The sequence below is a fragment of the Oxyura jamaicensis genome, chromosome 7 (assembly GCF_011077185.1).
Source record: "Oxyura jamaicensis isolate SHBP4307 breed ruddy duck chromosome 7, BPBGC_Ojam_1.0, whole genome shotgun sequence".
In the NCBI taxonomy this organism is placed as follows: Eukaryota; Metazoa; Chordata; class Aves; order Anseriformes; family Anatidae; genus Oxyura; species Oxyura jamaicensis.
In genome coordinates, this window is record NC_048899.1 from 6305957 (window position 1) to 6321956 (window position 16000).

The 16000-nt window shown below is 40.9% G+C and overlaps 2 protein-coding genes across 6 annotated transcripts in view; one reads left to right on the top strand and one right to left on the bottom strand.

Annotated features, from left to right (window-relative positions):
• The window catches only part of DUSP19 (dual specificity phosphatase 19), a 22527-nt gene extending 22339 nt beyond the window's left edge, over positions 1 to 188 (bottom strand). Inside the window, exon 1 of the mRNA XM_035330957.1 lies at positions 160 to 188. The gene's annotated coding sequence lies outside the window, so the exon portion shown is untranslated. The remainder of the gene's footprint in view (positions 1 to 159) is intronic.
• Positions 189 to 997: 809 nt separating this feature from the next.
• The window catches only part of NCKAP1 (NCK associated protein 1), a 59626-nt gene continuing 44623 nt past the window's right edge, over positions 998 to 16000 (top strand). For 2 of the 5 annotated variants that reach the window (XM_035330952.1, XM_035330953.1), the window contains exons 1-2: positions 998 to 1081; positions 11230 to 11340. In XM_035330952.1, the coding sequence (XP_035186843.1) occupies positions 1013 to 1081; positions 11230 to 11340 (180 nt within the window). In that variant the 5' untranslated portion in view covers positions 998 to 1012. Of the gene's footprint in view, positions 1082 to 9976; positions 10118 to 10166; positions 10200 to 11229; positions 11341 to 16000 lie in introns of those variants that run through there. The other 3 variants (XM_035330954.1, XM_035330955.1, XM_035330956.1) reach the window with 2 other exon arrangements.

Sequence of the window (16000 nt, forward strand, 5' to 3'; positions counted from 1 at the left end):
GCCCCCCAGCCGCCGCCGCGGGGCCTAGGCCCGGCCCCTAGCCCCGTCGCGGCGACTGCGGCGGGCAGGGGGCTGCGGGAGGGCTCCCGGGGCTCCCCGGGGGTTCCCGGCTTCGGCGTCGGCCGGGGAGGCCGCGGGAGGGGGCTGGCCCCGCTGGGCCGCCGGCCCCCGCCCGGCCCGGCCTGCCCGTCTCGGTGTGCCGGTGGCAGCGCCCCGTGTGAACGCCCGTGTTTGCGTAATGCGGCTCCGCCGGGGGATTTTCAGCCCTGGTTGTGCAGCCCGGCCTCGGACGCGGTGATCACTTCCGAGGCTGTTCATCCTGCGTCAAAGAAAACTTCAGCCGCTGCGGTCGAGCAAGGAGCGAGCCCTCACAGGCTGAGCGAGTCAAAATGCCCGTGCAGTTACGCTGCTGCAGCGCGAGGCGGGTGAGGAGGCCCCGAGCTGGGCACCATCAAGCGTCAGGGACAGCCCAGGGGGTTGCAGCTCCCGCTTACCCACGGAGAGCTCTGCACCCTGCTTCCCAGCAGGCTGGGGCTGAGGGCTGTGCTCTGCCAAGCTGCCCCACTCCCACGGGAGCCCTCTGCTCCAGGAGGGCTGCTTGGCTGTCCCAAGCACCGGGCTGATCTGACTCAAGCAGGTGTTTCCATGAAAAAAAAGAAGGGTTGTGGTATTCCAAAGTCAGTGCTAATCCAAAGCAATTCCTTTAGTTAGGGGCACTTAAGTGTTTCTGCAGATCTTCACTAGCATAAATCAACTATTCTGACTAAAATATTGCTAGCTGCTATCTTCCAGAAATAGAAATGAGGTTCCTTTTAGCTTGCAGTTTTTCATGTTGGAAAATTGCAGCAACTTATCAATGGTAACGATTCCCTATTTGTGGGGAGAAACATCAAAATGTTGAAGTCACTTGTGTGTGTGTTTGTTGTGCTTCAAGAGAAATGTCAGCTGAAAAAAAGCCCAGCCCAGTGGAATTTTGCCTGAGCGAGGCCTTCGGCTGGCATGGCCGTGCTTTATGGGAAGAAGGCAGGAAAAGAGGCAGGAGAAGCCAGACTTTGTGACATATAGCTGTGTTTTGAAAACTGTAAGTGTGGGCTCTGTTTGATTACTGGTTTGGGGATGCTTACGGTACATGGTCCAGTGCCTACAGGCAGGGTTCCACTGCCGTGTTTGGCTGACGGAGCCCTGCACAGGTTTGTCCATATGGAAGCTCTGCCGGTGTCGGTGAAGTGGTGCGAGTGGATGGGCTCTCAGTGTGGGAGCGTCAGCACTGGAGGTGACAGCAGTTTTTCCTGCAAATGCCATGAACCGAGTCCAAAACTGCTTAGGTCTTGCATACGCAGATGGGAGGCATGTCCAAGCAGCACGGTTATTGCAGGACGTACAGTTTGGCAAATCCGGAGCTGCCCCCACATACAGCACTGCGTATTCAGATGGTGGTTTGAGATCCAAGTAGTTATTTTCTTGAGCTGCAGTAAACACTGCATGACAGTGGTAGCTGGCTGGCTCCAATGGCGAGACCTAGAAGTCTTGAGATTGGTAATTGTTTTATCTCTTGGGAGACCAGCTTCAGCATAGCTGGCTTCCTGCAACACTTTTTTCTTTTCCTCTTTTTTCCCCACTTTCACCCTTTTTGAAAGCAGTTTATATCAAAACTGCTGCTTAAGGTTCTCATAGCTTCTTCCACAGAAGACTATCAAAACTCAAGTTAGTAGAGAACTACACAATATGTGGTATTGCGGTTAAAGGAAATGGTTAAGACTCTTTTTAGTAAGAGGAAGTGAGAGGTGAAGCCTTACAGATTGCTGTAGATGCTGTCTAGGGAGCAGAGATTTTAAAGGGTTGTGAATTTTCTTGACTGCTGGAAAATTTTACTTCCTGGGGAATTACAGAAATTGTTAAAAGCAGTTAGAAACTTGATATTTATGCTTCCTTTTCCTATAAAAAATTTGATTTTGATCTAATTTTGCTTATAACTGTTGATTGCTCACCATTTCCTGTTTGCTGACCTCCTGTGCTGTTGTTGTCTTCTGAAATAGTTCAGTTTGTTTTTAAGACAGAATATCCGAAGGCATGATTTTCTGCCTCTTTGAGAGTGGCATGGAAAGTATGAGAGGTAGAGTTACAGAATAGTGGATGATGAGACTAAATTCCTGCTTGATCTGTATGGAGGTGGATTTTTTTTATTTTTATTTTTTTAAAGGATGACACTTTGCCTGTTGCTTTCAGCTGTCTTTATCTCCCTTTGGTACTGAGACCAGTATTGGTCCTGAATTTGAAAATGGTATTATTGCAGTTTCTCTCCTGTTTTGCTCCTTCTGCTTTTTAAGCATTTATCCTCATTTATACAGGCTAACAATTGCATTATCACTCGTGTTGTTGAGCCTTCAACTAAATGTCTGTAAATCACAGGTAGTTGTTTTTTGTGCCATCCTGCCTCGGGTGAAGCTTGAATTTTGTTGTTACCTGTCAGAGCAGACAGACCATGCTGGTGTGCTTTGTGGAATGCTGCCAGTACTGTAAAGTAAGCATGTTGTTCAAGAGTGGTTGCAGAGAAATCTTATTTTCTATGAGTCAGGGTTTGCTTGTTTATAAACTATGTGGATAACAGAAAGTATTTGCAATAAGAGATTTCATGTTAGAATACCTGAACCATAGACTTAGAGCAAATCAAGAGAGTATGATTTTGATGAATGTCAGAGCAGAACGTCACGCTACTTTGAAGTGTTCAGGATAAAAGTTATGGTTTTGAATTATTTGCAGTATATGTTAATCAAAAATGTTGAGTCTGTTACTTAATGTTAATTGCTTTGCTAGCAGTTATGATAAAGGTTTTAACTTTTGTGCAAATTTTTTTCTTAAAAAGGCATCAGTACAAGATGCACACCTCTCACCATCGCACAGTATCTGAAAAATGAGACTCTACAACAGACTCTTAGATACAAACTGCAAAACCAAACCTAAATAACAGGTAAAGAAGAGAAAAAATATTTGCAAGGGCTTTAATTGCCCTTATCTTTACCATTATAAACCAAAACTTAGTAGAAAAGCCTCTTACGTGATGGGCAGAGCATGGAGAAATTTCCAGTCTGCAGAGCTCTTAAGTCCGGAAGGGTGTAGGGCTGGGTCACTTTTTTGACCCTGGGCTCTGTGCGGGAGTGCAGAGCTTTGAGCTGAGAGGAGAAGCTCACTGATGATCTTGTTCTGAACCGTGAGGTTGGTATTGGAAGGAACAGATTGTCTTCCAGGCTTCAGGAAGTGACTTAGGGTGGGGCAGTGTTGTTCCTAGTGCGACAGATACTAGCGGTTCCTTAAAGGTTGAGGTGGCAGCATATGTTGGTCTGTTTGTGTTTGTAATCGTAGAGGAGTGGTCCTGCCCAGCTGACAATACGAGGAGAAAACCTCAAACATGATCAGTCCTGGTGAAGCAAAAAAGCTAATTACTTTGCTCAGGAAGCAAAAACAAACTGGTGGTATCATGTCATATTTTTTTTCAGATTCAAAATTCAGTCTCTCCTATGAAGAACAGGCTGAACAGCCCCAGCGCTCTCAGCGTAAGAAGAGAAGGCTCCACGGAGACCTCATTGCAGCTTTTCAGTGCTTAGGGGGGGTTATAAAGAAGATAGAGAACAACTTTTTGCTTGTTCAGATAATGACAGGACAAGGGGGGTGGTTTTAAAGTAAAAGAGGGGAGTTTTAGATTAGAATTTAGGAGGAAATTCTTCACTTGGAGCATGGATGCCCCATCCGTGGAGGTGTTCAAGGCTGGTTAGATGAGGCCCTGAGCAACCTCATCTAGTTAGTGGCATCCTGCCCATGGCAGGGGGTTGGAACCAGATGGGCTTTAAGGTCCCTTCCAACCCGAGCCATTCTAGGATTTTGTAAGGAAGCAATGATACTTCTTAATACAATACAAAAATATCTTATTGAATCTTCTCAAATATACAGAAAGAAATCCAGCTGGACCTATCCTCTTGCATCACTTACAGATGCCCCAAATCACCTTGCATTCTTTCTTTGTTTAGGAATATGAATATTACCTGCCCACCCTTCCCCCCAGCTGCTGTTCATTTGCCCTGCCATGTGCTGACACAAAAACAAATCCAGTTTTAGTTGCAAGAGATTTTTAAGATTGTCTGCAGAGGAGATGCAGCTGAAAGTTCTTAACAGATCCTGCTCTAGTATCCAAATGGACTGGACGTGCCCATTGTCTTGTTTTCCTTTTTAGAGTCTTACTTGATAAATTACATTTAAGGAAAGCTTTGTGGCAGTGAAACTCATCTTCATTTTTTTCTTTGCATCTCACCTGCCATGTATTTGATTAATAGACCCAAGTGCTTATTTAAACAGGTGCTACAAACAGAAGATACGAGTTTATCATGTACAGATAGTGCCAAACCAAGTGTAATTCTTTCATCGGTGAGGTGACAGGTTGCTCCAGGAGGGACAACTGGGTAGATATTTTACACAATGACCTTAGCAAGGCTGCTGACATTACCTCATCTGATTGTTTGTAAGAACAATCTAAGGAAATAGCGGCTGGGTGAAATTGTAATAATGAAAGCTGACAGACAACCATATTAGGGAGCGCTTACGGAGATCCCGTCGTCGGACTGCAGTCCAACAGGTCTCACTGGGCTGTCCCCTAGCTCTGTTCCAGCCAGTCTCTGCATTAACAACCTAGGTGATGAATCCAGCCTGCTTATTAACTTTGCAGGTAGGAAACTGGCAGGAGCTGCAGAAATAATGAAAAATGTAATTAGAATTCAGTTTGAGCCTACCAAATCATAAGTGTGCTCTAACGAATTTTGGAGGCGGCTGAGCAAGTGTGATTGTAACTTACTTTGTGCTTATTGAAATGGAAAATGGAAGATGAAGAGGCAGTAAGCCTGCAGAAAGTAGTTGGGAGAAGTTAGGGTAAACTTCAGCCAAGTAGGCTGAATTGCAAAAAATAAGGGGAGATTTCGGAAATGTATGAGTAGGTATGTGGCGTGCATGAAGACTCATCTGAAAAGTATGTGATTCAACGTGCTCTAAGTATGTGATTCAACACGCTCTTCAAGAGGGATGTGGGCAAAATGCAGAAAGTGCAAAGAAGAGAAGCGAGAATGACCAGAGATGCAGACAATTTGATCCCTTAAAAAAAACAAAAGGGGGGGGGGGGATTTTTTTGAAAAGTAGATTATGATTAATGTAGATTTTTAAGTACTTAACACTTCTGTAAGGAGAAGGGAAATAACTTGGCCAAGTCAGTATGGGCGCAGAGGACATGAAGTTCCCTGGATTAAATTGTAGCAAGAAAAGTGCAGGTTACATTTTTGAACTTCCGGATGATCAAGTCAGTTAAATAATGGAACAGGCTGTCTGAGGATGTTTGTGAATATAGTCCATTGGAGACGTATAAGTAAAGATGTAGCAGGTATCTCCCAGGAGCAACAGAGATACAGCTGATCCTGCTTTGGAACAGGAAAGTAGGGTAGGCAATTTTTTGAGGTCCTTTCTAGTCTTGTTTTTTTCTGGCTTCATGTGAGCTTACATTTAATGGGATGGATCTCTGAGTACAGAGATACCGGGATTCAAAATGAAGTGTATACTGTGGGGTGAAAGTGCAGTATCCTTCAAACTCTGAACCTTTGTGTGTGAAAATGAAATAGCCATTACATTTATAATAATTCTGAGCCATGGTTTGGATAAGTTCAAGGCCTATATAGATGTCCTGAAATGAGGTAACTGGAGCCTTTCCCCTGTATCCCAGATCCTAGTTGGATCATGGGAACAACACGTACGAAATGTACGGAATAGGTTCACATTTTGTATGGGCACCATTTATGGAACTGCAAACGCCAGTAACTGAATTTACTTGGTACCAGATTACCCAAGTGATACTAGAGTAGGACAGTTAAATTTTAGCCATCGAAATACTGAACTATAATAATTTGTCTCTGTGTGACCAGTTAATTTTTGCATCTTCTTTCATAACTGTTAAGAGGGACAAGGCTTCATTCACAAGGCTTATCTGGGACAAGCCTGGGTATTATTAAACTCAGGCGTCCACAAAACCTAAAATACAACAAAGTGTCTGTGGTAGGATTCATCAGCAATGTTAAAGCAAACGTCGTGTGAACTGTTTCCTAATGTATTCAGCATTCAAGGCAGCTCTTCATCGATTATTCACCTCTCTGTGCTCAATAGTTTTGCTTTTTCAAGATTAGAGATTGTTGGGTGGTAATCTCATTAGTTTTAAATGCATGACATAAGTGGAGAGTAAATAATACATCCTAGCTTGCAGAAACAAAGGTTTTGATGAACCTGTCTTTGCCATGTGTTAGTATAATTTTGTAGGATATACAGCCACAAACCAAGCATTCAAGCTTACAGATATATTTTAGGGTGAAGCCTTTAATGTCAGCAGCTAGTACAAGGGGAGAATGGTTTTACTGTACATGCCTTTCCTGTGTGTCAAGGGAATGTGCTGTGGTAAGCTGTAAATGGTTCACACAGGACTTTTTCCTTTTTTTTAATGCTAGAAATCTTAGTGTATTTCTATTTTCTAATTAAAGTTATCAGCTTGGGGATGGGAGGTGTTTTTTTTTTTTTTTTTTCTTCCTGTCACAGAAATTCCATCTATTTGCTGGTTAAATTTGCAGTGTTTTTTAATGCAGATTCACTCATAAATGAAAATTGAACGTGGAGTGATTTGCTGACTAAGATTACTAAAGTTGCCACCAGTGGAAAGAACTGTGCTCAGGAGTATTTTACCTCAAGTCTGCAGTTACAGTAAAATCGAGTTCTCTCAAAGTAATAAAACCATGTTCAACTGCTGCAAAATACGACTTGTTTTATGATTGTCTTCTGATGCTGGCAGTTTGGAGGATGAAAAATAGGAAATACCAATTCAAATGATAGCTCTCTGCTGGCCCCGTTTCTCTTTTTTGGGGGCAACAGCCCTGCTAATTATTTGGAATAGATTGGCCTTAGCACTAAAAAGAAAGGTATAATAGCAATCTCGATATGACAGGAGCTTAGGCTTTTTTATTCATGGTGTAACTCAGGTGTGTTTCACGTGCTTTTATGTGAGCATATGTCACAGGTCTATGCAAAAAAGGCAGGAACAAAGCTCATTTTTTTTTTGCAATGCAATTGTGTACCTGTATGCTGTGCCATGCCACTGGCTTTGGCCGATGGTCTGAACGTAAACTTAATTTGTGTGATATCAGCTCCCTTTGTGCAGGAATTTTGTTGCTGGATCTTTTATCATCCTTGCCCAACACCCTCTGTCCTCAACAAGGAAGTAAAATGTTAGACTTTGATTTTTGCAGTGATAACTCTACCTGTATTGAGGCAACAGATCTCTTTGGTATGCCTCTTAAAGTAGCTGTACTGTGGTCCATGGGCAGCTGTACTGGATTCTCTGCTGTTCTTTGGGGACTGCTTGCCTTAAAAGTAGAACTTAAGCACGTTTTTGTTGTTGGGTGCTTCCTTGTAGGGTGCCTCTTAGAGAGCGCCACCTAGAAAATGAAGCTTTGTAGCATTCTTCATTTTCAAAGTGACAATTATATAGAAGAACCCTAATAGCCTCAAGTGAAGGATCGCCTCGGTTTTGTTTAATAATAACAATACCTTGTTTTCCTGAGAGAGGAAAATGCTGCTTTAGTTCACAATGCATGGCAAAGTGGAACAGTTCTGAACACTTGATAGAATTTGGTCCACCTTGTCTGGTACGATGACCTGTGCATATGATGGCAAAGAAGTAGTCTGGGTAATGAATCCCCTAGGTGTAGAGATCGTGTTGTTGTTGTTAGTGTTGGATGCAGCGAGTCGGATCAAGAAAAGATGCTTACTTGGTTCAGAGCTGGTCATGGTAGAGTACCATTCTGAAGTGCTATGGAAAGAAATGATGCCTAATTTGATAGAAATCCAGTGTCCAAGTCCTTGTTTTAAAAAATAATTATGTAGATCAGTCTTAATGGTAGCTCTGCATCGTCTTTTTTATCATAACTGCTTGGCACCTGTTGAATAATGTACAAAAGAATTGGGAGATAGCTGCAGGGAGATTCTGAGCATGTAGTATTTTGGGCCTGAAGGGGCTGGAATCCCATAGCTTCTGAGAGCTGTATGCCATGAATGTTGCACCACCAAGACCATTTAAACTCTTGGAATTTTTTTTAATGCTCAGACATGTAGCTGTTCTGTTACTGTAAAAAAATATAAGAAATGAAAGAAGGTTATTGCAGCCCACTTGGGAGAAGAAGTGATATTGGAGGCTGACTGAGAATGAACGTTGAGTGTCAGTGCAGTATTCCTGTTGAGCTGCTGGAGATCTGCATGTGGCAGAGTGTTTTTTGTATGTCATACCACAGTGTGCCTGCCTATTGCAATATTGACAAGGGATTTGTGTTAATAAAAGCAAAACCCACCTTTCTTACCTGCATTCTACCCACAACCTTTGCCCTCAGTGTCTTTATTCTTTCTACAGTGCAAAACTGTGGTTAGGTGCCTTATCGTGCTTCCTCACTTGTGCAGAAAAGTACGTCCTCTAGGATGGAGGTTTGTCTTTTCATGCCCTTCTGCTTTCTGGAGTGAACTGTCCTGAGCATGAGCCCTGTAGGTCCATATACGGTTTAGGAAAGGTTTGGCTTTGACTTGACAAGCTATGGTGAATGCAGGTAACAGCACGGATGGAAAATGTATGGATGAAAGAAAGCTAGTAATCAAATAAGGAGAGTTCTTAGAAGTGGGCTGAGCTGCTGGAACAGTCTGTGTGGGTAGGCTCGCCCAGCTTCCTGCAGGTGCAGCTTGGGTGAACAATACTTCCAGCCTCCCATCTTGAAAATGGAGAGGAACAAAGCTGTCTCTCACATACTCGGATGTATTTAGGGGTTTGCCACTTAGGCTGTGGATAATATTTGTCATTGCAAAGAACCGAGTTCCCAAAACCTTGTGAGGGTGTTGGTGTTAGTATTTTCAGAAATCCGTTTCCGTGTGAGTAATCTGCATGCAAGGGCCTGGATAGAATGTAATTTCTAGAATAGTAAACCTTTGATTTATAGGAGGAAAACACACCTGTTGCTAGGAAGAAATAAATAAGAAATAGTGTATGTAGAAGTAATGTTGGAATTCAGACTGAAAAGTTTAGGAAGTCAGCGATGGCAAGATGAACGCTTTTCATCTCCTGTATGAGAGCAAGCACATTCAAATTGGAACACAGGTATATGTTGTCTGCTAAGCTCTTTTCTTAGTTTGTAATGTTTCTCTTGGTAGAGAAAGTTAAATAGTGTGTGGCAAAGCTGGTAAATTGCATTCATCTGACACAGCTTTTGAGAAACCCATGACATCTAATTAATTAAGACTTCATTGAAGAGCGAGTTGTTGAATTTTTGAAACCTATTTATAGTATAATCTTTACTTTAGAACTTGTGTCAAGACTTTAAAGTGTGTATAGAAAAGTCCCATGGCACACATTGTTTGCTCTTGTAAGAACATGGGAGCAACTATTTCATACCTAGTCAATGATGTGAGCATTGCTGAATTGGTTATAAATTCCTCTTGGAGTGTAATGGATGTAACTTCTAACAAAATTTAGTACTTCTTTTGGGAAAAAACTAGCAAATGTAAGACTTTGGGTATTAGAGTAGTATATTAGCGTATATTTTAATGGTCATGTACTGCAGGCAGGAGTTCTAGAAACTTACAATAATGACTCTTTTGTTTTGTTTTTTTTTTTCTTGGCTACCGTTTCTTTTTCAGGTATGTAAAACTTCACTGAGTTTCTCTCCTTTTTCCCCCTGTAGATGCATGTGATGTTTAACTCCTTTTTTCTCTCCCTACCTGAACTTAAGTTTGGAAGTACTATTAGCAGTTACATGTTTCAGCATATACTCAGAGCTTTGTACAATAGCAACTAATAAGTAAATGTGTTTGTGAGTACCAAAATAATCACTATCCAGTAGAAAGTGTGCAGTCTATAGTAACAGACAGTCTTAATGTTCTCTCGGCTGTAGGTAATAGTGTATTAGTTCACTTAACTGTAACGTATTTTAGAATTTAAGAGTCATTTGTTTATATGTAATTTTTCTCTCTTTTTATTACAATGCTTTCCCAGCAAGGACAAGTTTGGAAGGTTTGCAAAGCTTTTCACCTTCCCTTTGCCCGCTTGCCCGCTTTCAGAATCGGTCTCATACTCCATGACTTCTGTCTCTACGGTCTGCAACTCAGCCATAGAAATTGATGTGGAAAGTTCAAATGAGCTGCCATTTGAGTTCACTCTTCTACGTTGCGTAGAAACGCATAGCATGTAATTTAGTTTTGCATGAGACACTGAACTTCTTTGCAAATCCCTCTGAGGACTATAAAGCTGAACACACGTTTGAAAGAAAATACAATTTGAGCACCAATTTTGTTAGGTTAATAATGCCGCTTTTAAGTATGTTTCTCCCAACTAAAGCATATAGCATGGCTTGTTGGAGTAGTTGAGAATAAATAGTGTGTCTGACAGCATGCACCACAGCTGGCAAAAGTAGGTTCTTCATCAGTTGCTTGTTCACTGAACCAGTTCTTCTGATATGTCCGTGTAGGCTCTTTAAAAGACTTGACATTTAGTTGTGACTTCTGTTCAAATCGAAATTTAATGAAATTTCTTGAGTGCTGCTTTTAAAGCACAGCTTATGCTTCTGTAGAAATAAAGAGAATGAGCAAAACATTAGTTCCTAATTTAAGGAAATAGGGAATTTTAGGCAAGTACTGGTGGTTTTGTTGTGGGATGGAAAGCTCTCTTGCAGTTAACAATTTAAAGAAAAATTAAATGCAGATTGGTGGTGGGGCTTTTTAGTTTTGTTTCACAAAGGATAGTCCTCCACAGATGATGAAATGATTGAATTTTCTAACAGTTTAACTCCAGATGAATGAATACAACACTACCTCAAACCAGGAATAGCAGTAAAAAGAAAACTTTTTTTTTTCTTTCTTTTAGGATTGAGTTTTTTTCCCTCACTGCTGTTCTGCACTAACTGCTTTGATACTTCCATGCATCTTTTTCAGTAGAAGAGCATCTCTGTACTGTTTCCCATTGCATATTTCAGCTGTGACAGTCCCTGCACTTTGCCTCTCATTATCACCTGCTCACTTAAAACAAAACAAAATCTTTCTAGTTTGTCTTCAGATTTGCAACTATCACTTGACTTTAGATGGATGATTGTGCTTTTTTATTTCATTTTGTATTGTATTTTTTTATAGGCATGTGGTGACCCCAAAGCCAAACCATCCTATCTTATTGACAAAAACCTGGAATCTGCTGTCAAATTCATAGTCAGGAAGTTTCCAGCAGTAGAAACACGCAACAACAATGTAAGTAACTAAATGGCTATACAAATACTATTCTTTTTGGTACTGTTCAACATATGTTGCTTGGATCTTAGAGGTTTTGTGTGTTCTTAGAAAACATCTGACACTGACAGTCATACTTGGAATACAGTTGTTGATTCACATACCCAACAGTTGTTGATTTGGATGTCTGACAAGATACTACAGAAGGAATTAACTCCAAAGATAGAATATAATACTGTAATTCTGTCTTCTTTTTGATTAGGGTTTTCTTTTTACTTACTTTGTTCAACTGAAAGAATTATCAATGGGAAATAATCCTAGACAAAAATCTAAATTTATGTCCTGCCTTACTGTGATAGAAGGAATTGTTGGTGACATTTTGATCATGGAAATTGTAAGTTGCATAACATTTTGTCATGAGACCTCACCAGCAGATCAGTAAAAGCCAACTGACTGAAAAATGGGAAAATGTACCACACAGGTGTTCTTGCCTGTGGGGGCAGTCTCCATGGGAATAAAGAATGTGTTAGTATGTAGGAGAAACCTTGCAAAGTACAAAAACACCGATCCCGAGGAAATATAATGATTTCCTTTTCAGATGTGGTGAGTTCAGTTGCAATAGGAAATCATACTTCACCGTTCTGAGTGATCCAGTATTGCTGAATATGACTTTGTAGTCTTTTGGGGATAAATAAGGTAATTAGATTACAGGTTACCGGTGTCTTTTGGCAGGTGATGAAAAGGTTTATCTGTTTCAATTCAAAAGTAAAGGGAAAGATTTTTTTTTTTTAACTGCTTATATTTCTTTCAAAAGGTGGAAAGTGGAGGTAGGTGATGGGGTTTGCATGTTTCCTGCATGCAGTTACTTGCATGTATGCTTGAGACGTTTAGGCTTGCTTTAAGCATTCTGGTTTCTGCAGAATGGCAGTGGTAGCAGCAGTGGGAATAATTAGTTTCTTTTATAATACCTTCTAGAACTCCCATGCAATGTTTCCAGTAATGCCAACACAAAATTAGAAAAACTCTCCCTTATGGTGGAACTATTTCAGTGATGATGTGCTTTCTTATTTAGAACGTACTCATGTTTTGTACTGTTTAATATTGCTTCTCTTTCTATTGAATATGATTGTATTGCTAACAAATGCAGCCAATTCTTTATCAAATTTACGTAAACAGTAAATACTTCAAACCGTGTTCTGTAAGTCCTTCTGTGTTCTCCAAACTTCTGTGGCAGACTTTTTAAAAACAAAAGGTTATTACGTACAGAAGAACTTGTTCAATGCAATAAATGTATATGCTGTAAGTGTCCTCCAGTTGTTGGCTAAGAATTTAGAGCTTAAATGATGATGTTGAAGGATTTGTTATGGTGAAATTTATGGAAGTTGATCAAAGCTAATTCCAGGTATGTTGACAATTCTGTTTTTTAAAATAGGACACACTCATGATGTTTCTTTGTTGCCTTGCCTTATTTACCATGAGGCAGCCAGGCCTGTGTTTAAGGAAAGCAATGTTATTAAGCAAAGTTATCAAAATGCTACACTGTATCTTTGAGCACTGTTTAAACCTTGGGTATTGTCTTGCAGCAGTAGGCAGCTGGGGGCTTTCCCTCCCTGTGGGCTCAGGAGACAGGAGTTTGCTTTTCTTAAGTTATTTACACGTTTTTCTGTGGAGCATTGTATCTTCCAGAAGAAACCTTTACCCGTAAGAGGTACCTACTGTGGTAGAAGCTGTGTCACGTTGCAGGGAAGGTTCACAAGTTTGATGTGAGATTAGCTTTTGTTCATAAAGCTTAGGTTCAAAAAGGCATAAGCATCTAGCTCCGAGTCAGGAAGAGGCTGAGCTTCCCTCCTTGCTCTTCATCTCCTTTCTCCCACCGGCTAAAAACCAGCTCACTACAAATTAGAAAGGCAGACCAAGAAGTTCCTTCAGCAGGGAAATACCCTCAGGGATTGAAAAGGACAAAAAGTTTATTGGAAAAGTGAAACATCAGCTCATATTATTGAGGATAATTAGAAGGGAAATAGTTGAGAAATCACAAGCTATGTTCTTGTGATGAAAACTCTAGGACAGCCTTTCAAGGATGATTTTTGGATTTTGGACATTCAATTGCAGCAGTTGCCATTGGTTAGCATTGTGCATCTGCACAGTTGGTAATGCCTACTGATACGTCAGTAGGCAATGTTGCCAAACAAACAAGCTTGCATTCAGATAGAGAATCATCAGTACTTGCTCGCTGGATTTTTTTTTTTTTTTTTTTTTTACCTATTCTTAGCTGTTAGATTGTTTTTCTCACATTCCATCATGTATAGTACTGTGTGTGTCAGAGGTGAAGAACATGTTTTATTGAGGAGTATGAGCAACCTGCACTGTAATTAAACGGATGCCTGATCTTGAAATGTGTGCATTTTATTCCTTTGTAACCAGTGGTTCTGTTACATTTACCATGGATAGCTTTTACATTTTTATTGGTAAAATCCATGGCTTCTGGTTTTGATCCATCTGCCTTCAGTGTTTGGCTTGCTGAGTCAGACTAGATTCATGCCTGACAATCACTGCAGTAGCTTCAATATTGTAACAAGAGTGAACGTTCGCGCAGTTCAAATAAAAATGAAGCATCCAGTGAATCCTTGCTGACCAGGCTGGAAAATTAAGTGGAGTAGTCTGTCTTCCAGAAGATTGATTGTAGATAACTGTGGAGCTCATCAGTTCATAACTCTCTCTCTCTCTCTCCTTCTGTCAGAGGGCAGTCCCAGTGATCTTACACTTGGCCTTTATTCTCCAATCACTGTCTTGAGCCATATAACCTTGTAAATGGGTAGTTTGAACACTGAGCTCTTAAATCAACTGTTACGGCTGTTGGCCAGCAAGGTAGCATTGCTTTACAGCGTATGAAACATGCTGTTGTGTAAATAGTGGTCTGAAGGATTGACAAAGAGAAGCTGGAGCACTTTAGAGTGGTATTTGGAAAGGAAACTATATAACAATAATAATAATAATAAGATCTACTTTCAGTCTTTGGGAAATCCTGGTATTGATACTTACTTTTAATTGACTTAAGGTTTGTTTCAGACAAGTCTTTTAAACTGGAGAAGCCCTCTAAAAGCTTTGCAGTTCCACCATTCTGGGTCAGATCAGAGAGCTGGTTGTGTTACAACTGGCACAGGGGGATTTATTTCTACTGAATTTATTTGATTGGCTTCAGAAGAAAAGTTCCCCAGTAAGGGATGTGGAAGCAGTCTGATTTTTCTGAAGTGTTTTTAGGATGTATCCTTTTACAAGGTGTATGGGCGAAGTGCTCACTGGAGACAAATCAGAAGAGAACGTCCCAGCGTTCCCAAAAGTGTAGGAGGACATAAAAATGACTCTTTTCTTAGCCAGAGCTAACATTTAATTACATGGCAAAGCAGGAATAAAGCACCTCACAATCAGGTAGTGGAGATGGAGGGAGAGAAGACGTAGATTTTCTGTAGATTGTGGGTAGGATGTGAAAATCTACTGTCTGCATAGGTAAAGCTCTGTTTTATGTAATAAAGCTAGCCTCCTTTCTGCTTTCCAAAACAGCACATATGGGAAGTAGTGAGGATTTCTGCATTTTTTTCCCGAACATATGTTGTTCTACTCACATTGCTCCTGAGCAATTTTTCTGTAGAAAACCTTCCTATATTTTGAGATATCTTCTGGTGGTGTTGAGCCTTAGTCATGGCTTAACAGCCAGCAGAGCAGTGAGACTTTCCTCCCAAGGAGTGCTTAGTGGGGGGGAATGTCCATGTTTTCCAGCTCCTGTTAATCTTGATCTGCTAGTAGCTACATTCCCAGTACAGTGCTTATCTCTTCAGATGGGTTTTGTGCTGACTGCCCACTCAAATTCTCGAGATAGGGGAATACCTCCCAGCTGACCGATCCAACCCTATCTGCTGCTTTGTGCCAGTGGGGGCATGAAATAAGATCAGATGAGAACACAGTGCAAGCGGTGAGACCGCTTCTGGCCTGCCTGGGTTAGGGTCTATCCACGTGAATTAGTTCACTGTTTTTATTTATTGTTCCTTGGTGTTTTGGCTTCTACCTTTTAGATTCCCGACAGGTATGCCTGGGCTGCTGGCTGGCCCTTTCCCACTTTCACTTTGGAGTGACCTGGTTGCACAGCAAATTGGTTGCACAGCCTGTGGGAGAGGTGCTGCGGGCACGGGGTGGCTGGCCCTCCTTGGCTGAAGCTTACTAGATGACATTAATGCATGCTTCATTAAATTTTTTCTTCTGTAATTAAATTGTTTAAATATGGGCTTTATAACCAACCGTGATATTAATTTCTGATAAGTTCTTCCAATATTTTTTCCTTTTCAAAACACTTAATACAAATAAAAACCATTTTTTAAATTTTAAAATTACTCCTTTCAGGCCCTGCAAGTACAGTGCCAATAAGCAGGCGTTGTTTCGTTGCTTGCTTGTTTTTAGTGAAGATCTTAGTATTGTCGTTTGCACAGTGCTAATGAAGATAACCCTGGAGTAGTTTTTCATCTGAGGCAATTTCTAGATCTTAGCTTTGCTGCCTCATGTATTAGTAATACTTCTTCATGAAAAAACAAGCATTTACTTTCCAGGAAATGGTAAAGTATTAACACCTACGACAGCTGTTTTTAAAAGTCAAGCAACTTAAATCCCCCTAGTCAGTAAACTCAAGACT